The sequence below is a fragment of the Leucoraja erinacea genome, chromosome 19 (assembly GCF_028641065.1).
Source record: "Leucoraja erinacea ecotype New England chromosome 19, Leri_hhj_1, whole genome shotgun sequence".
NCBI classification, from domain to species: domain Eukaryota; kingdom Metazoa; phylum Chordata; class Chondrichthyes; order Rajiformes; family Rajidae; genus Leucoraja; species Leucoraja erinaceus.
Genome location: NC_073395.1, coordinates 17,569,302 through 17,595,698, shown reverse-complemented (window position 1 = coordinate 17,595,698; position 26,397 = coordinate 17,569,302). Strand labels below are relative to the sequence as shown.

At 42.7% G+C, this 26,397-nt stretch overlaps 1 protein-coding gene across 3 annotated transcripts in view; it reads left to right on the top strand.

The window, feature by feature from the left end:
* The window catches only part of LOC129706277 (A disintegrin and metalloproteinase with thrombospondin motifs 20-like), a 270,471-nt gene that overhangs the window by 229,824 nt on the left and 14,250 nt on the right, over positions 1 to 26,397 (top strand). For all 3 annotated transcript variants that reach the window (XM_055650461.1, XM_055650462.1, XM_055650463.1), the window contains 7 exons: positions 7,511 to 7,684; positions 13,646 to 13,816; positions 15,026 to 15,226; positions 15,938 to 16,067; positions 18,250 to 18,344; positions 18,436 to 18,530; positions 20,426 to 20,559. In XM_055650461.1, the coding sequence (XP_055506436.1) occupies positions 7,511 to 7,684; positions 13,646 to 13,816; positions 15,026 to 15,226; positions 15,938 to 16,067; positions 18,250 to 18,344; positions 18,436 to 18,530; positions 20,426 to 20,559 (1,000 nt within the window). The remainder of the gene's footprint in view (positions 1 to 7,510; positions 7,685 to 13,645; positions 13,817 to 15,025; positions 15,227 to 15,937; positions 16,068 to 18,249; positions 18,345 to 18,435; positions 18,531 to 20,425; positions 20,560 to 26,397) is intronic.

Below are 26,397 nucleotides of genomic sequence, written 5' to 3'. Positions count from 1 at the left end.
CTTCAGTCTTCTTCGGGGGGGGGGGGGGGGGGGGGGGGGGGGGGGGGGGGGGTACATGATGATGTTAGTTTTATAAACTTTGAGGCTCTCTCATGTAGGAAACACTGACCCAAAGGTATAGGTAGGAAAAGATTAAACTTGAGACTGACAATGAATAACGTATCTCTCACTTTATGCCAATGCAACTGAACAATACAAAGATCAAGTGCAGAATGAAGCTTGGGCTATCCTGCACCCAGGACCATGATTGAATAATTTAGAGTCAAATAGGGTTTCAAAGGTGCCAGGACTAGATTGGTGACGTGCTCTAGAACTGGTCCAATAAGTACAGTGGAGGAGAGTATAAATAGTTAGCTTGCTCACAGATATAAATTGTGTTGGAAGGAACTACAGATGCCGGTTTACACCGAAGAAAGACATAAAATGTTGAAGTAACTCAGAGGGACAGGCTGCATCTCTGGATAGAAAAAAATGGGTGATATCTCGGGTCAAGACCCTTCTTCAGACCTGAAAAAGTCTGAAGAAGGTCACAACCCGAAACGTCACCTGTTCCTTCTATCCAGAGATGCTACCTGTCCTGCTGAGTTACTCCAGCATTTAGTGTCTATGCCAGATATAAATTCATCTGCAGGTTCTTGCCTGCATCTTTCTTGCACTGCCGTTGGGTAACTTTTTGGCAAACACTTTTAAAACATAAAATTAGGTCATAATTGAGCATGGAAATTTAATGTATGTTGATGCAATAGTTAACTTGGTTTTGCTGATTGAATTACTAACCAGGCAGCGTGGGAAAAGTATGTCAACTCTGTGCCTTAGCTTTCAGATTCCTCACAAGATACGACATGTACAAAGTACTGATTAATTTGTACTTATCGTTTACTGTTCAATCTTGTGTTCCAAGTGACGTCTTTGATTGTGAACCAGATATGCATGCTTTAATGATGGAACTTGAAAGAGAAGTAAACCCACTGTTCTCGAACATTGCAGATCAATGCCAGATGTTTTAAGATGTACCTTTGTGACATACAATAAAGCTAATCCACATTTTATGAACTGCTTAATGCAAATGAGTTTCTAAATTGTGCAGGATTTTCTAATTTTCCTGAAAGCTTTTCCCCAGTTGAGCTGTTCCTCAGTTGTAAAAGCACTTCCAAAGAAACAATCATGCTTTATATGCCCACTGATCTCAAACGATTACTGCTCTGATCCATGTTATTCCCATTTAAGCTTCAGAAGGCTATTGTAATGTCAATCAAGTACCTGTCTGCTTGCCAGATCAAAGCTGGTCTTTTGAATATTTTAATGCACTTGAAAAGCAAATAGTTGGAAGCACAATAAATATTCTTTGATGATCACCTACCAGAGGAGGTTGATTAGGTCATTGTAAAGACATGGATGGCATCACAACCCTTAAAATGTGTGTAAAAGTGATTAAAAATGCAAATAATCCAAGACAGTGACCTGCTTCTGGTTAGAGAGCCGAATTCACGGGTTTGGGATGTATTGTCAGAGAGCCTTGGCAAGTAACTGCAGTGTATTTTGTTGAGCTTCGGGTTTTTCGAAGTCAATATCACCAACGTTGTCCTGGTCCAGCCACTGACATTTCAGAGCACTCAAAGCCAGGTGCAATCGAAATTCCCGCACAGTGCATTCGTCCATTCATTAAATACCATGGGCCAACCCCCCTGCAGATAGCCAACACCACCATTGTCATCTGCACCACACTACAAGCAAAGGTTCTATGTGTACGAAAGAACTGCAAATGCTGGTTTACACCTAAGATAGACACAAACTGCTGCAGTAACTTCAAACTGAAGAAGGGTCTCGACCCGAAAGGTCACTTCTATCCAAAGATGCTGCCTGCCCCGCGCAAAGATTCTATTTAAATTCTATCCCATATTCACAAGTTACAAGTTATAGGAGTAGAATTAGGCCATGTGGCCCATCGAGGCTACTCTTGAGTTTCAATCACGGCTGATCTCTGCCACCTAATCCCATTTTCCTGCCTTCTCCCCAAAACCCCTGACACCCATTCTAATCAATGTTGTCTATCTCTGCATTAACAATATCCACTGGATATTGAATAACTCCCTCTGTGTGACCTAACCAAGCATTGGATCTGACACTGCATGCACATGGTTAATTACCTCTCATGAATAATTTGTAGTTTTAAGTGCCTTTAACAAAGTATAATGCACAGTAAGTGGTGTTTAGACAGTTTATTATAAATGTTAATGTGATAGACATTGCGATAAATACAGTGCAATAAACATTTATTTTTTATAATTTGAAAGCTTTCACCATCTCAATCTGTTCTATGATGTGAACAACATGTTTGTAGTTTAACCTGCCCAATACAGTAATATGTTTCTGACTTTCAATACCTGCTTTTCTTCTTGAACATTTAACTGGTACGGTGAACTGTAAACTTCGAAGGTGTAGATGATAACTTAACCTTATTTTGTGATTACATGTAGAAGTTCACGTTTTATTATAGTTCAAGTCAAGCGTGTTTTATTGTCATGTGTCCCAGATAGAACAATGACATTCTTACTTGCAGCAGCACAACAGATATGTAAACATAGTACACTGTAAGCAATATAATAAACAAGAGAGAAAAAAATGTTCAGTGGGTGTACTAGCATCATATAATCTTGCAGCACAGATAGAGGCCATTCAACCCCTTGTATGATGCCAGCTCTGTTAAGTACGTGTAGGAAGGAACTACAGATGCTGGTTTACATTGAACATAGACACAAAATGCTGGAGTAACAGCGGGCCAGGCAGCATCCCAGGATCCCAGGGTGATGTTTCGGGTCGCGACACTTCTTCAGACCCCTTGACCCAGAACGTCACCCACTACTTCTATCCAGAGATGCTGTCTGTCCTGCTGAGTTACTCCAACATTTTGTGTCTATCTCCATTTTGTGTCTTTGCTCCGGTTTCATCCCACACTCCAAAGATGTACAGGTTTGTAGATTAATTGGCTTTGGTAAAGATTGTTAATTGTCCCTAGTGTGTAGGATAGTTTCCACTGACTCAGTGGGCTGAAGTGCCTGTTTCTGTGCTTTATCTCCAAAATAAACGAATCAACATTATTTTGGTCTATCCTCTGTTTTAATCTGCCTAGTTTCTCCTTTCTTTTCAGATTTTCCTTTCGCCCATGACTACATGAAACCATAAGCAGGCTGCAACCTGCCTCAGTAAATGGGGAAATTAGATTATCGATTATAGGCTCAACAGGTCTGTTTGAAAAGACCAAGTGCAAGTGATCTGGTGCAGGGACACTCACATGTGCATTCAGACTCCCTGTATGTTTCTGCCGGAGCAGTCCGATCCTCCATAATTACTATCCCAATTAGTGAACATCCAAATGTTTAAACCACGATAAATCACTCATTTGAAGAGCAACAAATAAGCAATGGCAGATGGAATTTAATGACATTAGACGTGAAGGGAAGCATTCAGTGAGGAGTAATTAAGGGTAGGACATACACAATAAATGGTACTCTAGGGAGTGTTTAGAGACCCTTGGTGTATAAATCCAAAGAATGAATCAATCAATTAATTAATTAATTAATACTTTTTAAGAAGGAACTGCAGATGCTGGAAAATCGAAGGTACACAAAAATGCTGGAGAAACTCAGCGGGTGCAGCAGCATCTATGGAGCAAAGGAAATAGGCAACGTTTCGGCCCGAAACGTTGCCTATTTACTTCGCTCCATAGATGCTGCTGCACCCGCTGAGTTTCCCCAGCATTTTTGTGTACCTTCAATTAATAAGTTTATTGGCCAAGTATTCACATACAAGGAATTTGCCTTGGTGCTCTGTCCGCAAGTGACAACATGACAGTTAGAAATGACACATAAAACATTAAACATTAATCATAAAACATTATCAATTAAACATGTGGATTAAATAAAATTCCAGAGCAAAAGGAGGCTACAGATTTTTGGTTATTGAGTGGACCTACTACTAGTGGAAAAAAAGCTGTTTTTATGTCTGACTGTGGCAGCTTTGACAGTCTGGAGTCGCCTTCCAGAGGGAAGACCTCTAAAGGTGAATGCACAGGCAGATAAGGTGGCAAAGAAGGCATATGCATATTTATATAGAATATAGCATATGGTTATAGTTCAAATTGATAAAACATTGGTTAGACCACAGCTGGAGGACTATAGACCAGTTCTGGTCGCCACACTACAGGAAGGATGTAATTGTACTGGAGAGGATGGCAGGGGATATTTATTAGATCTTTGCTACACATTCATTTCAAAATGATTTAAAAATAACTTTTACTCTCCTTCAACTTAAATTCGGTGAATATTTTGTCATGACTTGCAACCTCAGACCCCAAATGCTGTTGTCCAGATATCTCAAAACTCTCTACTTTTGAATTACCAAAGGGCCACAAACGTTGAAAATTAACAAGCTTATTGAAGGTTACTGCACTGAAATCAGTTTTCGATAAAATGAATATTGCAGTATAAATGTGCTGCACTACTATCAAGAATGTTGCATTGTCATATTTCCTGAAACAGAACAATGAATCTCTTACTTGCAGCAGCACAACAGAAATGTAAACATAGTACTCTGTAAACGCCGTAATAAACAACAACAAAAAAGTTCAGTATATAGATATAGATTAAAAATACCCAATAATAATGCAAAGGCAAAATTGATGCCCACAAGGCTATGTGGTTCAGAGCTTTTTTGGAGGTGGTAGTGTTTAATAGCTTGACAGTTGTAGTGAAGAAGCTGTTCCTGAACCTGGACGTTACAGTTTTCAGGCTCCTGTACCACATTCCCGATGGAGGAGTGAAATGAGAGTGTGGCCTGGGTGGGTCTTTGATGATGCTGGCTTCCTTTTTAAGGCAGCAACTGCTAGAGACCCCTTTAATGGTGGGCAGGTCAGGACCTGTGATGGACCAGGCTGTGTTCATTACTTTTAGCAATCTTATTCTTTCCTGGGCGTTTGAGTTGCTGAACCAGGCCGCGATGCAACCAGTCAATATGCTCTCCACTGTGCACTGGTACAAGAGAATATTCGTTAACATACCAAGGTTCCTCAACCTTCTGAGGAAGTGGAGGCGTTGTTGGGAATTCTTTGTGATTACATCAATGTGCTGGGTCCACGACATCTTCAGAGATATACATGCCCAGGAATTTGATGATGTTGGCTCTCTCCACCACTTGATGAAGACAGGTTTGTGAATCCTTGACCTTCATCTTCAAAGTCAGCAATCAATTCCTTGGCTTTACTGACGTAGAGAACAAGGTTGTTGTGGCAACATTTGGTCAGTCGATCGATCTCCCTCCCATACTCTGACTCGTCGTCATATGTAATTCGTTCAACAACAGTGGTGTCGTCAGCGTATTTGAAGATTGAGTTGGAACAGTGTCCGGCAACACAGTCATCATCACTACAGAGTGAGTAGAGCAGGAGGCTGAGCACGTAGCCTTAAGGTGCTCCTGTGCCGATGGTTATCTAGGCGGAAGTGTTGCTGCCTTTTCGTACAGATTGTGGGACAGATTCTGGAACTGCAACTCGTGGCCAGTCGACCGTTTTCTTACCGCTGAATCAGAGAGTTCTGGATTCAGCTCCCATTCTAGGGAATTGAAACGCGAAGAGCTGGCAAGCCACGCTCTGTGCCACAGAGTCCTCCAAGGTCATTTTAAAATCCAGAAATCTTTGCTGCCAAGTGGTACACGGAGTGCTCTGTGATCCACAGCCTTAAGGAAAAGGACGGCTCGGTAACATCCTCGCAGACGGACAGATTGAGGATCTGCAAATCCTTCTTTGCCAGTCTGTATGACAGAAAGGTCTAGACAGCACAGCCTCCCAAAACATCCTATCCTCTATATGTAGGAAGGAACTGCAAATGCTGGTTTATACCAAAGATAGACACAAAGTGCTGGAATAAGTCAGCAGGTCAGGGAGTATCTCTGGAAAAAAAAGTATAGGTAACGACATCTATTCTATTTCTGCAGAGATGCTGCCTGACCCATTGCGTTACTCCAGCATTTTGTGTTTATCTTCCCATCCTCTGTTATGGAAATCTTAGAGGACAGCAAGTGGGAGAATCTGGACCAGCCACTGAAGAGGAGATGACTGGCTCCATCCGTTTCTTTGACTGGAATAAAACTCCCGGAAGCGATGGCTTACAGGCTGAGTTGTACTCCAGACTTGCTGGAAGTGTACAATGCTATGGCTCTGGCTGGCAGCATATCAGACTCCATGCGGAAGAGCAGCATTACCCTAATCTACAAGCAAAAGGAGGAGAAGAATGATATCAGGAAATGGAGTCTCATCTCACTGCTAAATGTGGACTATAAGATCCTGTCCAAAGCCATCGCCAACTGGGTCAAGTCTGCTCTGGAACAGGTGAAACCTGTACTGTACCTGGCAGGAAAATCTCAGGCAGGCTGGCGCTACTCGTGGATACCATCACCTCAAGGACACCTGCTTGGTCACCTTGGACCAGGGGAATCGTTTGACAGGAGATCGCACACATAAATGATGGACATGCTCACCAACATATGTTTTGAGGAGGGGATAAGGTACTGGATCAACTGCTCCATCTGTCGTGCAGTCCAAATCAATGGATGGGAAGCCGGTAGCTTCTCTATCAGATCTGGAGCCAGGCAGGGCTGTATAGAACCATTTGCCAAATCCATCAGGAAGGAGAAGAGCATAAGAGGCGTGCAGGGCTTGGGGGCACTCAGATCAAAACCTCCCTGCACACGGACGATGTTGTTTGTCCTTTGGTCAGATCCAAGATCAGTCCGCAGATTGATCAGCATCTCCAATCAGTTTGAATCAACATCGAGAGCCAGAGTCAACCACAGGAAGACCGAGGCCATGCTCATCGGGAGCGGACCCAACCGATCTTCCCGTTCCCTTCACCATCAGATCTGTACCTGAAGGTGCCGGAGATCTGGTTTTGGGTGGGGGAGGAGGGAAGGGCTGAGGTGTACAACAATAATTGGCTGGAGACAAAATAGTCAAGGTCAAGCACAAACAGTTTTGGTCCCAGAATTTAAACCCTGTAATGTGGCCTTGTGTGGAAGCACCGCTCCCTCTCGATAACCGGGATAAATCTGGTATTCAGGTGTGGGGTGTGGGCAGCTGTTGATCCATAGGAGCTCGATGGAATGAAATAGCTGGAGTACGGACCGACTAACTTCAACAGCTGCTCTTTAGTTTGTGGTTGGGTTTCACTCCAAACCCAAGTCTAATATTGAAGTAATTGCTTTGTCATTTATTTAAACCAGCCTCTCTCCTAATCATGAAATTCATCCATGATTTGCTCCTTCCACAAACTCTCAGACGACTTAAAGCATTTTGCAAATACACAACTGCTTGAGTAGGTCATTCATTTGTCCACAATTTCTACTTTAAAATGCCTTAAGAGAAACCCGTATATGAGACCGATGTATAAGGGGAAGGTTTCAAACGTTAATAGCGAATGCATTCCTTATCTTTCTTTCTCTGACCTTTTCCTGGTGATAGTGCTCAGTGACGTGTGGAGACGGACTTCAGCAGAGGGATGTCTTCTGCAGGCTGAAGGGTGTCGGTCGGGTAATTGAAGAGACGTGCGATCCATTCTCTCGGCCGGCCAGCACTCAGCAATGCCGGCTGCCTGGCTGTCTACGACATGAATGGCTTGCAGATGAATGGCAAGACGTAAGTATGGCCAGATAAGATGAAAAAAGTTAACGTCAGAAATGACAGAGGGGCTTCTTTTATGGGGCTTCCTCTTGAGTGGGAGTTCAAATAAATGTTTGCATGTTTCAGCATAAATAGTGCCTAGAGTTATTTGACCAGGTGCCAAACCAGATATACACTCGAAAGGAACTGCAAACTGTGTCTCCAAAAATCCCAGACAGCATTGTTTAAATGTGTTTTTATTTTTGTCCCTGAATTTTAACCCTGTGATGTGGCCTTTATGTTCAGTTGTGGGGAGTCTGGCCTGTGACACATTCCCGGCATAAAAAACAGACAGCTGAAACATAGAAACATAGAGAATAGGTGCAGGAGTAGGCCATTCGGCCCTTCGAGCCTGCACCGCCATTCAGTATGATCATGGCTGATCATCCAACTCTGTATCCTGTACCTACCCATACCCCCTGATCCCTTTCCATACTCCATACCCCCTGATCCCCTTAGCCACAAGGGCCACATCTAACTCCCTCTTAAATATAGCCAATGAACTGGCTTCAACTACCCTCTGTGGCAGAGAGTTCCAGAAATTCACCACTCTCTGTGTGAAAAAAGTTCTTCTCATCTCGGTTTTAAAGGATTTCCCCTTTATCCTTAAGCTGTGACCCCTTGTTCTGGACTTCCCCAACATCGGGAACAATCTTCCTGCATCTAGCCTGTCCAGCCCCTTAAGAATTTTGAATTTGAAGGAGCCCAGTGGGTTAGGCAGCTTCTGTGGAGGGAAATGGATTGATCAGTGCCTTACAGCGCCAGGGACCCGGGTTCGATCCTGACTACTGGGTGCTTGTCTGTACGGAGTTTGCATGTTCTCCCCGTGACCAGCATGGGTTTTCTACAAGATCTTCGGTTTCCCCCCACACTTCAAAGGCATTCAGGTTTGGTATAGTTGTAAATTGTCCCTAGGGATGTGTAGAGTAGTTGTTAGTGTCTGGGGGTCGCTGATCGGTGCGTACTTGGTGGGCAGTAGGGTCTGTTTCCACGCTGCATCTATAAACTAAATTAAGAAGGCTGTGGAGGCCAAGTCCAAGGCAGAGATTGATATAGATTCTTGATTACTGCGGATGTCGGGGCTTATGGACTCAGAAATAGTTGCTTTCCGAGAATTATAACTACTCTTAATTCAAATTCACACATGCACTGACTTCACAGCCCAACACCTGGACTTCCATCTGTATATATGTATGTATGTATGTAGCGCCGCAGAATTGTGCACCTATCCCCCCCCCCTTCCCCCTTCTACCTTCTGTTCCTTGTTTTATGTATGCGCTGAAGACGAGCAGTTTTCAGTTTCACTGTACATGTATAGTGACAATAAATGGCATATCTATATCTATATCTATATCTATCTATGGGAGAAGGTAGGAGAATGGGGTCGAGAGGAAAAGATTGAATGGTGGACTATAATTGATGGGCCGCATGGCCTAATTCTGTTCCTATCATTTAAGAAGTTATGAACCATGTTTCAGGTCAGGACCGTCTTCAGACACGGTCCCAGGTTCTCTCTGGAGCGTTTTATGTAGCATATTCATATTCCTGATATTTCACCCTGCACCAGGCTGCATTTCAGTTCGATCAAAATTAGTGTTGCAACCACTAACCATTGGGGTAGAAAAGATACTTTCGGCATCATTCCATTTCTTAAATGCTATGAATGCCCCATTGCAGTACATGGCCTGTTGCACATACCTTTTTGTTTAGTACTTCAAATGGCCAGTTTAATAGTCAGAATTTGATTAATATCCCATATCCACCTAAACCCAGTGGAGTTTAGGGATGAGCCAAGAGTAATGGGAAAGGAATGGAGGGTTATGGTCTGAGTGCAGGTAGATGGGACTAGGGGGAAATAAGTGTTCGGCACAGGCTTGTAGGGCTGAGATGGGCTGTTTCCGTGCTGTGATTGTTATATGGTTATAATGTAGACTCGACCATCACAAGGTAGACTAGACCATCTCTGTGGTGGAGAATACTAGCGAGGAGCACCTTGCTGTGAGTCATTATTTTATCGGCAATGACCTTGTAAAATAAGAGTCCTGATCAGATTCATTTAGTTTAATCAGTATAGTCAATCCCATGTAAAAGGCTTGCCTTCATGGATTTATTCACTGGACATTGCCTTCTGCCTGAAGAGTTTAGTTAGCAAACCCCAACAGATGAAGTAATAAGCTCTAACGTTTATAACTGTTGACAGAAATAAATAATAAGTGGTATGAACCAAGAGACAAAACTGAATTCTCAGTAATGCTTAAAGCTATGTTTCATAATTTAAAAATACATTGAATTTTTATTTTTATTTGTTGAGGGAAGAGACACCAGGGACCATTTCACGGCACCAATGTTTGTTCCGCGCTATTTATATCTTGGTAAGCCATTCCACCTCATTCAGCAGTGCACACGAGCTTTGATGGTCTTTATGATGAGAATTGCACATGAAAAAAAATAAAGTGAATGTCCAATCAATGATTCCATGCACATTGGCTCAGCAAAGGTAGGAAAGCCTCATCTGATGGAGGATTGCTCTTTTCCCGACTTGAGTTTCCATTCACCCCTCCAGTGGAGTTCTAATATCCTTCTGACTCCACTTTTCCCACCATGGTCTTGTTTCCCCTTGATTTGCTGTACCTTCCCATCTCAAGCCAAGTCAAGTCAATGGTCATGTGCACAAGTACATTGAGGTACCAGTACAATGAAAATCTTGCTTGCATCAGAGGCAGGAGCACAAAACGCAATTAGAACAAATCCATGGTCGTGCAAGTGGTGCTCTATAGTGTCCCATTGCCAAGGCACTATCAGGGTTGTGCAGATCACACTTCTTTCCATCAAATACCATTTGGTGCTTTTCCATCCAACTACCTTCCTGTAGCTTAATGCTTTCCTCTTCACTGCTTGACCAGTTTTTATGTAATCTGCAAACGTCCTTATACTGTTCCCCGTGATTAAGTCCAGATTATTAACATATATATACAAGAAAGAAAGGACTGAGTGCTCGCTCCCATGTTAAAAACCGTTCAATCATCACACTTTACAAACTGGCACCTGATCGATTTTACCACATTTTCTGGATTCTTCAGGACATTATTTTTTCCATGGAGTTGGGACATCATTTAACAGCTGTAGAAGATATTGGTAAGGCCACATTGGGAGTACTGCCTGCAGTTTTGTTCAACCTATTATAGGAAGGATGTCCTTGAACTGGAAAGAGTGCAGAGGAGATTTATAAGGATGTTGCAAAGTCTGCAGGATTTGCATTGTAAGGAGATGCTGGATAGATGTTTTATTTTTGCAAGAGCATAGGAGACTGAGGGGGACTCTTATAGAGGTGTATAAAATCATGAGGAATACAGATAAGAGGAATGCCCTTAGTCTGTTCCCTGGAGCAGGGGAGTCTAAAACTCTTTGGCGTAGGTTTTGCCAACTTGCTCGGGACCTCATGGGTATAACTGGAAAATTCAATATTCATACCATTAGGTTTTACACTGGCCAGACAGAACATGAAAAGTTATTTTTCTAGTTTGTGTTCAGCCTCAGCCTGGCAGTTGATAAGGCCGAAGACATCTCTTGTGTAGAACTGCTGACACACGGCCCCAGAGCCCCACGTTCGATCCTGATCTCGGGTGCTCTCTTTGCAGAGTTTCCAGGTTCTCCGTGTGACTACATGGGTTTCCCCTGGTTGCCCCGGGTCTGTAACATGCAGATCCGGGGCATCATCCCAAAACCATGCAGGTTTTGTAGGTTAATTGGCCTCTGCAAATTGCCCCAAATATGTAGGGAACGTGGGGATAACATGAAAACTCGTGTGAACGGGTGATAGATGATCGGTGTGGGCTCCACAGTTGAAGAGCCTGATTCCACGCTATGTCCTTCAATCAATCAATTAATCAATCAATCAATCAATTTTGATATGGTCAAGAAGTGTGCATTTTCCTTCCCAGCTTGATGCCCATTAGAATCCTTTGGTGTAATTGGCTGTTTGATGACTTTGTAGTTTCTGGTTCACCATAGATCCCTTTGAATTAATGAGTGACAACATTTGACATCAGAGAAGGGAACTGCTACACCACCCAGATTTCTAGATGATGGTGGGAATGTTCCCGCAAGGCCAGCATTGGGTGCAAATTCCAGGCCAATTATTTTCAACCCCATTAAAATTGTCCTGCAGATCCAGTGTCCTGGCCACCCAGTGATGCCTGAATCATGCCGTGAATGGCCCAGAACACAGGGGATTTCCTTGCAATGTAGCATGTGAAACATGTTACTTTATTTGCCGAGCAATTTCCCACACAAGATCCCCATGTAAGTTCTCATTTCTAACTGCAGGAAAGGCAAAGCTAGCCATTTGTGTTCTGGAAACTAATTAATTTTGAATGCTAGGTGCATCAGATGTTGTAACTACATACATATTAATGCACCAGCTAATAATTCCATTCTTCTTTTCAGTGCTCTTTGAAATCTTATAGAAGGATTTTATTTTCTCAGATGTCTAGTGTTACTAGAACTTCTTAAACCCTGATTGGAAATCCAGTGCATATCCAAAATGATTAACTGTGTGCAATTAGAGTTGAAGACAGATCCCCTGCCGTATAAAAGTAGTCTTGTGTTTATGGACCATTGTAAGCACATTCACTGTACTCATTCAATCCCTAAATACTCTTAACGCTAATTACCGTGTTACAGACTCAGATGTCACACTGTGATGGAGAACTGCTGGTACAGTGAGGTTTGTTGGAAAGAATACCAGAACGCAATTTGAGCTCAAACTATTAGTGCTTTTCCACACCATTTTGCACAAATGGGGTTAATCTGCTGCAGATGGTAGGGATATTAGGCAGTACGATGTATTTTCATGAATGCTGTGAGCTGAATAATAAGCAGTAACTCTCAAAGGACCTCAGTTTAAAATAGTCCCTTTTTTTAACACAGAAACTGGGCAATTTAAGTTTATAATAATGAAGTCTATCTCAAGTTTTAAAACTCAGGTCAGTGGGGGTGAGCAGTAAAACAGTGATTGTGCAGTGGAGTTTCACAAAATTGATCCTTGGAATGAAGGCTTGTCTTGTGAGGAGAGGTTAAGCAGATTGGCCACATACTCTCTTGAGTTTCGACTCATTGAATCCTTCAAACTTCTTAACAGGCTGATGTTTCTCTGCTGAATTGTCTGGAGCAATTCTCTCAAAAGGAGTCAGCAATTCAGGACTGGCGTGCAAAGAAATGTATCCACCAGAGGCTGTTGAATCTTCAGCATTTTCTACCCAGGAGGACTGTTGAGACACAGCTGTTGGGCATATTTCAGGCAGAGATTTTTTTGGAAATTAAGGGAATTATGAGTAACATGAGTGAATACAGGAAAGTGCCAGTAAGTTGAGAGAACAGCCATGATCTCATCGAATGATAAAACAGACATGAGGGGCTGAATGGCCTGGTACTAGGTTTTTCCCTCCCATTCTTCCTCGGTCTGGCCTCTCAGTGACGGCAGGCTCACCAGAGATTGACTCTCAACTGTCCGCTGAAAATGTCAGGCAAGCCTCGCAGTTAGCAGGGGCAGAGAATGGAGCAACTCAGTGGTGCAACTGGAAAAGGTGCTGCCTCACTGCTCCAATGACCCAGGTTCAATACGGACCTGTAGAGCTGTGTGTGTGTGTGTGTGTGTGTAGTTTGCACATTCTTCCTGTGTCTACGTGGGTATCGTCCAGGTGCTCCAGTTTCCTCCCACATGCCAAAGACGTGTAGACGGTTAGGTTGACTGGCTTCCGTAACTCGTGTATCTAATGTATTGCTTCCTATCTGGAGTTGCAATTATACGCCTGTGTCAGACTTGTGAATGACCAGTAAAGTCAAGCATTTGGTTTCTGGATCGAGCTCGAGTTGCAGCTGGACTGAAGTCCAACATCAGTCAGCCCCCGCAACTGAGCCTGTGCCTCTTGTTTGCAGTGCTCCACGTCGTGTGGTAAAGGTGTGAAGATGCGCAGTGTGTGGTGTGTTAATCACATCCAGGAACAGGCAGAAGATCATCACTGCAACCCATTGTCCAAGCCTCCTGCTGTGCACAGCTGTTTCACTGCACCTTGCCAACACATTTGGATTGCAGGGGAATGGTCACAGGTAAGGATGCTGACATTTGTAACTTTCACCCGACCGACATTCAGCATCTCCCAGTTTCCATGTTGGAGATTCACTTGTGATGAATGGATGATGTTTATGTAAACTGTGTTAAGTGTGGGGTTTTTTTGTAATGTAAAAAACTGTAGAAATGAAATTTTGTTCAACCCTAGGTTTGAATGACAATAAATAGCATTCCATTCCATTATGAACCAAATGGATCACACTTCAACAGACAATACAATACCCCTCAACACCTTTCACATATCTCTTGTTAACACTTGTCATGGTTATCTAAAGTGTGGTTGAATGGTGTTAAACATTGTTTTGGTAATTATGGGTGGTTCTACTAGAAGGCGTAGTTCCAAAATATGATCAATAAATTAAGAAGCTATTCGGATCACGCGAGCCAACTAAATCAAATTTCAGTTGGAACCTAGGGAACCACATAAAAGTCACTTTGGAAGTTGGCAAGCAGATAAAAAGCTGCCTTGTAAAAAAATGTTTCCATGAAACCTCCCCGAAATAATCGGGCACCATTCAGAGAACAGTCTGTCGGTTTCACTGCATGTGCCCAATAGAATTGGCAAGCAATCACTTCTATTGTCACATGCGATCTTTAGAATTTTTAGGTTGCAGTAACAAAATTAAACTTATAGTTATTATAAAGACCACTATGTTTGAAAAGCCTGTGAGGATAATTGTCTTAAAATTATGATTTTGTATAATTAATAACATTTCTGAAGAGTGCAACTATGGCATTAGAACAGACCCACCTGTACTGTTGACTACGTCAGCAATTAATGTTGTCAATGGGTAACCGATGGTCAGCATAGACTCTGTTGTCCAAAGGACCCGTTTCCATGCTACATCTTTAAGGTAAGCTAAATCTTACATGGTCATGGCAAAAGTTGACACTTAACAAGTTGATGGTGAGTATTGGGGATAATTGACTGGGTCCTCATGCTGCTGTACGGATGTAAAACAAGGTGTTTTTTTTTAATTTTCCTGCTACATCTGATAGTATTCTCCATTTTTCTTTCAGATTCCCAGCATTTTGCTTTTTCGTTTTTTTATCTGGTTCATTAAAGTTTGCTAACATTATCTACCTTCAAAATAAAGATTAAAAGTTGCATTGTGCTTCAGTAACTATCGAGGTCTATGATTGTGATTAGCACTACCAATTGCAGTGTACTCACTTTAACCACACAGTGTTCAGCAAGTTGTGGCCCAGGATATCAACAACGGATAGTATACTGCAGCGAGGTCCACGTTGGCCAAGACCTTTATTCATATGACCTGCCGTCATCCACAAAGAACAGCTGTCCACAGCCACCACCAGCCAGTGTTCACTGGTGCAATGTGCAGAAATGTCCTCCATCAGCTAGCTGGAGAATGGGAGCCTGGAGCAAGGTACATTCCATGCAAATCTGGACTTCTTATTAATTGTACCAATTGATGTTCATTCCTCATGTGCAGCAAAATGGGGGAAGTTTTAGTCAAGTTCATGTTACGACAGAATGAAAAGTTAGGATTAGGAACGCCCAGCATTTGCACAGCCCGTACATACAATCGACTATTTGGAAAACGGGCGGAATGGGTTTGCCATCTTCTGTGAGGCTGCAGGTATTTTCTGCTGGGTGGGAATGGACCCTGTCATTGTCTCTCCGCTCGCCACTCACCCGATCTTCAACACGCGGGGTATGGATTAAGCCGAGCAGAGTTGCGAGCGTGGAGCAGGCTTGGCCACCAGCTGAGTTTGTGAAGCTGGCTGGCAGCTGTTCTTCCCACAGCAGGGATGGAACCCATTCGTAACACAGGGGCTTCCTGTGTTTAATAGCATCCTCTTTTATTCTCGAATTGCGGATATACACACTTGAGGTAGTTTGTGTTAAAACTGACCTGGTTCAAGGCCAACAGTATTTAAAGTTTACAGCAGCTAAAGTAACGACAAGGAATTGGAAGGTTTCTGGGTAGCTACACCTAATAGTGGAATAAGTTGAATTATCAGTTAATTATGCACTGTGATAATGAGCCTCAAAAATGAAACCCCATTTCACCCCTAAACTTAACATCAATGAGTCTTTTGTATCACCCATTAAGATTGTTTTGAAATGATTTCAGTGCTCAGTGACTTGTGGAAGTGGTATAATGCAGAGGAAAGTGCAATGCCTGACTGATGACAGTCTGCCCAGTCAACTGTGCCAACTCAGCCAGAAGCCACCGCCTCACACTCTTTGCTTCAATGATATTTGTAAGTAGTTTTATTTCCAAATCCTGGGCGGTTGTACGTGTGCGCAATAACGTTCATTGCTCGGACGCTTTCAACTCCCAACAAAATCAATTGATTTGTCTTCGCCCGTCACAGAGTTTAATACTCCATTTTTTTGCAAGCAGGGGCAATCTTTTCTTAAGAATAACAAAGGCCATTATGGGAGGGCTTTCCACAAATCTCTGCCAGAGAGTGAACAAGAAGCTGATTCACTCTCTGCCACCACCAATAGTTGCTGAGGGCCAACTTCCCCCTGTTCCAGTGTTTAAACAGGATGCCAGGATTCCCTGTCAAACAAATATTTTGGAACTTAGTTGAAAGAACTAATGTGTTGGCAGCGGACTGAAGTACCAGGCAGCAACTGTAGAAGGATGAGGTAATGAAACTCCAATCAGGGTGCTGCCAAGCAAGGCCTTTCAATCCTCAGTAGCTGATAACACAAGGGGGTGAGAACTGGTGGTCTTGGTTCACATGCTGTGAAGTTGAAGCAATCCTAAAATATGATGACAGCATCGCTGCTCAAAGCAAGCTCATTGTGTTGTAAATTATATAATCCCTCTGACTGTTCTCCCATTGATTCACACAGCTGGCAGTCAAAATGAACATACCTGCCACGGTGAACTGTGCATGGACCGATCTTTTGTGAACCAAGCTAATTCATTTATTTTTCAAAAAGCATACAGGGAGGGAGATTACAATAAACATGTCCCATGTTGCGAGATTTGAACCCTTTTCAATAACGTTAAACCAAAGACTGGAGGTCCCTGCATATTGTAAAGGCTGTGACGGAGGTCCCTTACATTCTTGCTCTTCTCCACAACTTGCGCCTTGCTTAGTAATGTGCTGCAGCACGCACCTTGGTGTTTGGCAAGTGCTTGTTACAATGTCGTCCAGCACACATTCTGCAGAGGGCTGGTTTGTGACTCCCAGAACATGCTCCTTAGTGTGGGAGAGCGGTGGCTATGGTGTCCTACACCACATACCCTGGTCCAGGAGAGGGCTGGTTAGTGAACTACAATACACACCCTGATCCCTGGAGATGGCTGGTTGGAGCGTCCCACAACACACACAGGCCAGTCGCTGGCCAACAGCTTTGTGATCAGAGGAATTGCTCTGTGCAAGGAAATGATTGAAATGAAATGATTCAATTTATTGTCATTGTCAGTGTACAGTACAGAGACAACGAAATGCATTTTTAGCATCTCCCTTGAAAGGGAGACACAGGGCGTCGCGGTGTGCCCGCGCCTGCCGCCGTAACATTCCATTACAGGCAAAGGTGGGTGAAGTGTCTTGCCCAAGGACACAACGACAGTATGCACTCCAAGCGGGATTTGAACCGGCTACCTTCCGGTCGCCAGCCAAACTCTTAGCCCATTGTGCTATCTGTCGCCTAGGGGTAGGCAGGTCCAATGGAATGGATTATTCAGCAGTTGTTTGACATCGTTGGCCAGCTTTCTAAATATGGGACAGGTGGACGGACCCATGGCACACAGTAACTGGGCCTCTACACATCTCCTGAGGCAGCCACACTCAACCTAGCTCTCCCGATTATCTATCACCCTTATTTGGACATCCTGTCCTTGTAACATGCCCAGCCCTGCACATCCTGTCTAATGGTGAGGGGAAGTTTTGGAACAATGTGTAATAGAGTGGAGTCGTGTGTATCTCACCTGCTCCTTCACCATTGTGTGCCTTATGTTGCCATAAAACTAGAGTGGGAAGCATAGACCCTGTGAATGCTGTCATGGCTGCGTAGGGTATGTGTGGGCTTGCACAATGCCAAGTGCATTTTATTCCCATTTTGCTGTGTAGAACCATCAATGGGTCAAGCAGCCAAATATATACTGATGAAATAAAGTCACGTGGCAACTCTTGTTGTCTACCTCGCTCAGCAATAAGAACATTTCTGTTGGTGTATCCCACAGCGAGCTTCCAATGCCTTTTCTTCCAATTTTGTCAAGGATCATCCACCCATGAGCAGATTGGGCCTCGTAGGGTCTGACCAGTAAAATGCCGCTCCTGAAGCCAGCACTCCCTCACAACAGAGCCTGGTTAGAGACGAAGTAGGGTGCTACTATTACGCCAAATCCAACATTCAACCATGCTGCCATCTAATGTCCTTATGAATGATTCTTTTCCACATACAATCGTTGCTGTTTTAAAGGTGATGCTTCAGCAAGTTGCAGTGAAATTCAGAAGACAAAGGAAGTGCGAGAGGATGGAGAGTACCTGCTAAAGATTCAAGGCAAAGTAATAAAGGTACTGTAGTTACAAACTGTATTTACAAACTGATCAATCTTCGCTCAGAGTCAGGAGTATTACATCATTACATTAATGTTTCGGTTTGCAGATATATTGTGCAGGAATGCAATCCGATAATCCTCGGGAATATGTAACCTTATCCAGTGGAGAGGCAGACAACTACTCTGAAGTCTATGGATACAGGTGAATCCTTTCATTTCAATTTACTGGGAATGTTTAAGAAGGAACTGCAGATGCTGGAAATGTTCATGTAGTTACAGTCTTTTTGACATTTTTCCACTGGGTCAAAGAACGAACAAAAAAGCATTTGAAGTACTTCATCTCACTTGTTCATAGTGCTGCAAACATTTTCCAATCAAGTGCTTCTTAAAATGTGCCATCTTGAATCCCAGACAAGCAGCATTACTTGTCTGCAGTGAGAATAACAAACAGCAAATGGGTCTAAATTAATTGCTTTTGTGGTTTATCGAGGAATATGTGTCATCACAGTCGACGAATCGGCATCTGCAGTTCCTTCCTAGACAGTCTACAAATCTGTTTTTTTTAATCAAAGTTGTACAGCAGGATTTTTGTGAACACCTTCAACCAGGTTGTACACGCTCCCCATCAACATGTCAGCTGAGTCAGCTTCACCAGGGCACTGTATTTCCTTCTCTGTGATGCCCATTGCTCTAGAGTTGACTATGACAGCCTCCTTGATTCTGCAGCAAATAAACTAGTGGTTGTCCTGACTTGCTGGTTGGCCCTGTTTTATGCAGTACGATCGTATGGTTCTGTGATTCTTGCGCCAGCACTATTCACCCATCGCTCCTGTGTGTGCATCTTTGGTGCCATGTCACAGAACATAGCACAAGAACAGGCACTTCCTTCGGCCCACAATGTCTGTGCCCAACATGATGTTTGACCAGCACATAACCCCATATCCCTTCATTCCATGCAATTCCATGTAAATATCCAAAAGTATTTTACATGCCACTATCATATCAGTTTCAACTTAATGAGACCTTTCCTATGGATTGGCAGCACTATAATAGTTCCATTGGCAATGTCATTGTTTCCATTCAAGTGGTAAGTTCAGCCTTAACCACAATCCATTTCAACCGGAAGAACACCATCATGTTAGCAAAAAGATTTGAGTATAGGAGCAGGGAGGTTCTACTGCAGTTGTACAGGGTCTTGGTGAGACCACACCTGGAGTATTGCGTACAGTTTTGGTCTCCTAATCTGAGGAAAGACATTCTTGCCATAGAGGGAGTACAGAGAAGGTTCACCAGACTGATTCCTGGGATGTCAGGACTTTCATATGAGGAAAGACTGGATAGACTCGGCTTGTACTCACTAGAATTTAGAAGATTGAGGGGGGATCTTATAGAAACTTGCAAAATTCATAAGGGGTTGGACAGGCTAGATGCAGGAAGATTGTTCCCGATGTTGGGGAAGTCCAGGGCAAGGTGTCACAGCTTAAGGATAGAGGGGAAATCCTTTAGGACCGAGATGAGAAAAACATTTTTCACACAGAGAGTAGTTAATCTCTGGAACTCTCTGCCACAGAAGGTAGTTGAGGCCAGTTCATTGGCTATATTTAAGAGTGAGTTAGATGTGGCCCTTGGGGCTAAAGGGATCAGGGGGTATGGAGAGAAGGTAGGTACGGGATACTGAGTTGGATGATCAGCCATGATCGTATTGAATGGCGGTGCAGGCTCGAAGGGCCGAATGGCCTACTCCTGCACCTATGTTCTATGTTTCTATGTTTCTATCATCCCAGGTTGTTAATCCAGAGCACAAAGCCTGTGTGGCGTGTGTAAGCATTGGGTTGTAAGTAGACACAAACTGCTGGAGTAACTCAGGGGGTCAGGCAGCATCTCTGGAGAAAAGGGACAGGTGACATTTCGGGTTGAGATCCATCTTCAGACCAAGTTGTAAGTGATCATTTGCAGTTCCTCTCTAGGAATTTTGTTTCATGGGGCAGATAACATCAATGATAAAAGCTCTGAATAATCCCAATGCAAAGGTTAGTAGAGGAGATTGATCTAAGTATGAGCGGGGAAAGGATTTTTGACAGTGTTGTTTCTGTTTAGGTTGCGAAATCCTTATGAATGTCCTTATAATGGAAACAGAAGAAAGGACTGTTCCTGTAACAATGACTACCTCGCAGCTGGGTACACAGTGTTTCACAGAATACGGGTTAATATCAGCTCATTGCAGATCATAAGTAAGTATTTATTTGCATCAAGTTTTTGGAAAAACTACTGCATTACAGGAATTGGAGAAGATGATGATGGATCAGGAATATGACGTGGCACTTGTCGAAGTGGCAGGCAAACATTTCTCTGAAGTAGATTTGGCTGAAGGGAAGGTTGGTTGGTCTAAAATACCAAGCTTGGATCAAGTAAAAGGAAGAATCCATCTTTCCCGGCAGATCAGAGAACATAAATTAGTGGAGTGTAGCAGTTCAGGAGATATTTGTTGCTCCTTGGAACGCGATGGCTAAACAGTGGGGAAGGTAATTATCTCATTCACAAAGTACTTGATAAAGGTCTGTTGAAGAAGCTGTGGGAGGAGAGATGGAGAGCTGGGATGCACGAGTCAACAAAATGGTCCTTTTACTACTGACCTAAACATGATGGGCCGAATGGCCTCTTTCTCTGTCGTGGTATTTTATGATATCAGGTGAGATCACTGTTCTAGTTTAAATGCATTTAATAACAAATATAATACGTTACCTTGGCTGCTGCTTTCAGCTGAATTAATGTGAGGCAAAGAGGCTGTCATATTAAAAGAGGTAGTGCATATTGTTAGGGTTTAGCTACATTGACAGCCAAAATGTTCTATAGTCAATAAATAAGTTACAAAATGCAGTTATTGTTCTAATATTATGAAATGTTGTCAGCTTGGGCTGTGACCCAGAAAACACAACATATCAACAACATGTTTCAGATTAAATAATTAGTTCCACGGTCCATGGGTGTTATTTGCAGAGTTAGAAATGGACAAACATGGATGAGTGAGAGTGTAAGGCAGTATTCCTGGTGAAGACTCAGGTTGATAAATGTACCCAGCCAAGGAATGACGTACTTATGATGGAGGGAGTGCAACCAAGGCTACCCGATTAATGGGAATAATTTTGCTTTCATAAGCACAGACCAATGTCATTTCAGGTTCCATTGGGAACTCCTGGCTGCAAAAACATCTACACAAAGCTAGAGACCATCTACATGAGGTGTTAGCTCAAGAAAGCAGTATCTATCTTTGAGGATCCCCACCATCCGGGCCATGTCCTCTTCTCACTACGACCATTGGGCAGGAGTTAATGTCGTCTGAAGCCCAACACTACCAGGTTAAGGAACAGCTACTTTCATACAACCATCAGGTTGTTGAACTGACTGCACAAAACCTCATCCTACCTCAGCAATTGAACATAATGGATCACCTTTGCACTAAGTACAAAGTTAGAAGAGTACAGATTTTAGCTCTGTGTTAAACTTGCATTTGCAGCAATGCCAGGAACCTGTAACATTTCTGTTGTCTAGGCTTGGAAGTTGTCCTTTATTGGTGCTGCAGGAATCGGATTTCCCTCAGCAATGAGTTGAGCTGAACCATCACCCAACTCACGTCATCCCCTATGTAGGCATTCCAGTCCCAGTGCAGTGATCGTCTGCCAGAACTGGCTGTCGAGGACCTGGCAGAAATATGCTGCTCATTTGTTACACACTTGCTGCAAAAAATATAATGGCTTCAAGATGGTCCGGGGATTACGCACATGCTCAGAAATGTAATGTGTTGTAATTTTCCAGCCTTTTCTGTTAATGAGGAAGAATCCATGTAACCAAAAAACAAATTTGCAAAACAGAAATGAAGCAGTTCATTCAAAAAGGCAGTAAAGTCATAGTGGTACCGCATAGGATCTGTTTCCACCACCTCCTAGAATCATTGTGTCAAAGAGTGGAAACAGGCACTTTGACCAAACTTACCCATGCTGACCAATATGCCCCATCTACACTAGTCCTACCTGCCTGCATTTAGCCCAAATTCTTTTAACCCTATCTAATCCATGTATCTGTCCAAATGTCTTTTAAATACTGTGATAATACCTGCCTCACTACCTCCTCTGGCAGCTCATTCCATATACCTACCGCCCATTGTGTATAAAAAATTGTCCCTCAAGTACCAATTAAATAATTCCCTCCTCACATTAAACCTATGTTCTCTAGTTTGTTATTTCCCTACTCTGAGTAAAAAAGCTGTGCCTTTATCCTATCTATTCCTCTCATGATTTTACAAGATACCCCTCATCCTCCTGCAATAAAGGAATAAAGACCTACAGTAGCCTGCTCAACCTCTCCCTATAGCTCAGGCCCTCAAAACTTGGTAACATCCTCATCAATCTTCTCTGTACTCTTTCCAACTTAACAAAATTTTTCCTATACCAGGGTGACCAAAACTAAACACAATACTCCAAATGTGAACTCACCAATGTCTTGTACAACTGTAGCATAACCTCCAAACTTATATATGGACAAGGGAGAACCAGTGGATGTGTTATATCTGGACTTTCAGAAGGCTTTTGACAAGGTCCCACATAAGAGATTAGCATACAAACTTAAAGCACATGGTATTGGGGGTTCAGTATTGAGTGGATAGAGAACTGGCTGGCAGACAGGAAGCAACGAGTGGGAGTAAACCGGTCCTTTTCAGAATGGCAGTCAGTGACTAGTGGGGTACCGCAAGGCTCAGTGCTGGGACCCCAGCTATTTACAATATATATTAATGATCTGGATGAGGGAATTGAATGCAACATCTCCAAGTTTGCGGATGACACGAAGCTGGGGGGCAGTGTTAGCTGTGAGGAGGATGCTAGGAGGCTGCAAGGTGACTTGGATAGGTTGAGTGAGTGGGCAAATGCATGGCAGATGCAGTATAATGTGGATACATGTGAGGTTAGCCACTTTGGTGGCAAAAACAGGAAAGTAGACTATTATCAGAATGGTGGCCGATTAGGAAAAGGGGAGATGCAACGAGACCTGGGTGTCATGGTACACCAGTCATTGAAAGTAGGATGCAGGTTTAGCAGGCAGTGAATAAAGCAAATGGTATGTTAGCATTCATAGCAAGAGGGTTTGAGTATAAGAGCAGAGAGGTTCTACTGCAGTTGTACAGGGTCTTGGTGAGACCACACCTGGAGTATTGCGTACAGTTTTGGTCTCCTAATCTGAGGAAAGACATTCTTGCCATAGAGGGAGTGCAGAGAAGGTTCTCCAGACTGATTCCTGGGATGGCAGGACTTTCGTATGAAGAAAGACTGGATAGACTCGGCTTGTACACGCTGGAATTCAGAAGATTGAGGGGGGATCTTATAGAAACTTACAAAATTCTTAAGGGGTTGGACAGGCTAGATGCAGGAAGATTATTCCTGATGTTGGGGAAGTCCAGAACTAGGGGTCATAGTTTAAGGATAAGAGGGAAGTCTTTTAGGAGCGAGATGGGAAAATCATTTTTTACACAGAGAGTGGTGAATCTCTGGAATTCTCTGCCACAGAAGGCAGTTGAGGCCAGTTAATTTGCTATATTTAAGAGGGAGTTAGATGTGGCCCTTGTGGCTAAAGGGATCAGGGGGTATGGAGAGAAGGCAGGGATGGGATACTGAGTTGGATGATCAGCCATGATCATATCGAATGTCGGTGCAGGCTCGAAGGGCCGAATGGCCTACTCCCGCACCTATTTTCTATGTTTCTATGTTTTCTATGTTTCTATACTCAATGCTCTGACTGACGAAGGCCATGTGATGCTACTTTCAAGGAACGATGTACCAACGCTCCTAGATCCCTTTGCTCTACAACATTCCCCAGAGCTCTGCCATTCAATGTATGCCCCGCCTTGCTTAGACTTCCCAAAATACAACACATTGCACTTATCTGTATTACACTCCATTAACCATTCCTCAGCCTTCCACCATCACCCTCTGCTTCCTTCCATTTAACCAATTTTTCATCCAGTTAGCTAGCCCTCCTTTGACACCATGCGATCTAACCTTCCAAAGCAGCTTACCATGTGGAAGAATGTTGAATTGTCATATGTACCAGGAGTGCAACAATGAAATGTTTACTTGATGCCACTTCATATGCATAACACAGCAATGGCCATCAGGCCCTGGGGACTGAATGAATTGCTGTCCCATTAATTTTGTCATGAAGTCATAAAGCATGTCAGGACTTAAGGGCCTATGCTATAGGGTTAACATATGATGAGCATTTGATGGCACTGGGCCTGTACTCGCTGGAGTTTAGAGGGATGGGGGGTGGGTGGGGGGTGAGGGGGAGGAAGCCTCATTGAAACTTACCAAAAAGTGAAAGGCTTGGGTAGAGTTGATGTGGAGAGTATGTTTCCACTAGTGGGAGAGCTTAGGACTAGAGGTCAGAATTAAAGGACTTCTTTAGGAAGGAGATGAGGAGGAATTTCTTTAGTCAGAGGGTGGTGAATCTGCGGGATTCTTTACCACAGAAGGTTGTGGAGGCCAAGTCAATGGATATTTTTAAGGCAGAGAGAGTTAGATTCTTGATTAGTACAGGTGGCAGGGGTTATGGGGAGAAGGCAGGATAATGGGGCTAGGAAGGAGAGATAGATTAGCCATGATTGAATGAAAGAGTAAATTTGATCGGCCGAATGGCCTAATTCTGCTCCTGTCAGTTATAGAAACATAGAAAATAGGTGCAGGAGTAGGCCATTCGGCCCTTCGAGCCTGCACCGCCATTCAATAGGATCATGGCTGGTCATCCAACTCAGTATCCTGTACCCGCCTTCTCTCCATACCCTTGCTCTTCTTATGACATGACCTTGTGAAAGGTTTGGCAGGCGAGAACGTTATTCCTTGGAGCACAGGAGGCAGAGGGGTGATCTCATAGGAGTGAATCAGATTATGAGGGAATCAAATTAAAATAGATAGGGTGAATGCACACAGGCCTTTACCTAGAATAGGGTAATTAAAAACCAGTGGACATTGGTTTATGTGAGAGAGGAAAGATGTGTGAGGGGCAACTTTTTCACACTGAGGGTCGTGCGCATATGGAATGAGTGCCAGAGGAGGTAGTTGAGGCAGGTACTATAACAACATTTATTTTTTTATTTATTTCTTTTTTTTGAAAATATTTTTTTATTGGAGATAGGTACATAATCTATTACATCATTACTGTCTTACATTTTTAAATTGATAATATTGTCAGTTATTATTACATTGTCTCCAATACTTTTTGCCTTTTTCTTCATTTTTTTTAAACTAGATAGAACTAAAGAGATAGATGAAGTAGAGGAAGAAAAGAAAGGAAAGAAAAACAAAAACAAAAAAAAAAAAAAAACAAAAAAAAAGGGGGAAAGAGATAGTTAAAGAAGAATGGAAAAATTTATTAAAAATAAAAAACATTGTTCGAGATATGTTCGTACATTTCAGAGTGTAGCATTTCATCCAATCTTTAGCCCGAGTGCTAGTCAGGTTCCTGTGCTGAACTATTCTGACCCTTTAAGTAATCAATAAAAGGAGACCATGTTCCAACGAATAATTCCTGTTTGTCCAACAGGGAAAATCTGATTCTTTCCACGTTTAAGGTCTCCGTCATTTCTATAATCCACATTTTGATTGTGGGGGCCGTAGGGCCTTTCCAAAATTTTAGAATTAATTTTTTTCCTGTTATTAAACTATAATCAATAAAGTTTCTTTGTGTTATTCTAAATGTTTGATTTACTTCTAATATTCCGAGTATTATTAATTTTGGATTTGGTTCCAATTGTGTGTTGGTTACTTTGGATATTATACTAAACATATTTACCCAGAATTTTTTAATTTTTGTACAGTTTGCAAACATATGCGACAATGTAGCTTCTAAATGTTGACATTTATCACATATAGGTGAGATATGTTGAAAAAGTTTATGTAATTTTGTTTTTGAATAATGTAACCTATGTATTACTTTAAATTGTATTAGAGAATGTCTGGCGTTTAGTGAACACTGATGTATGTGTTGTAAACTTTCTTCCCAAGTGTCTTTCGTTATTACTTGAT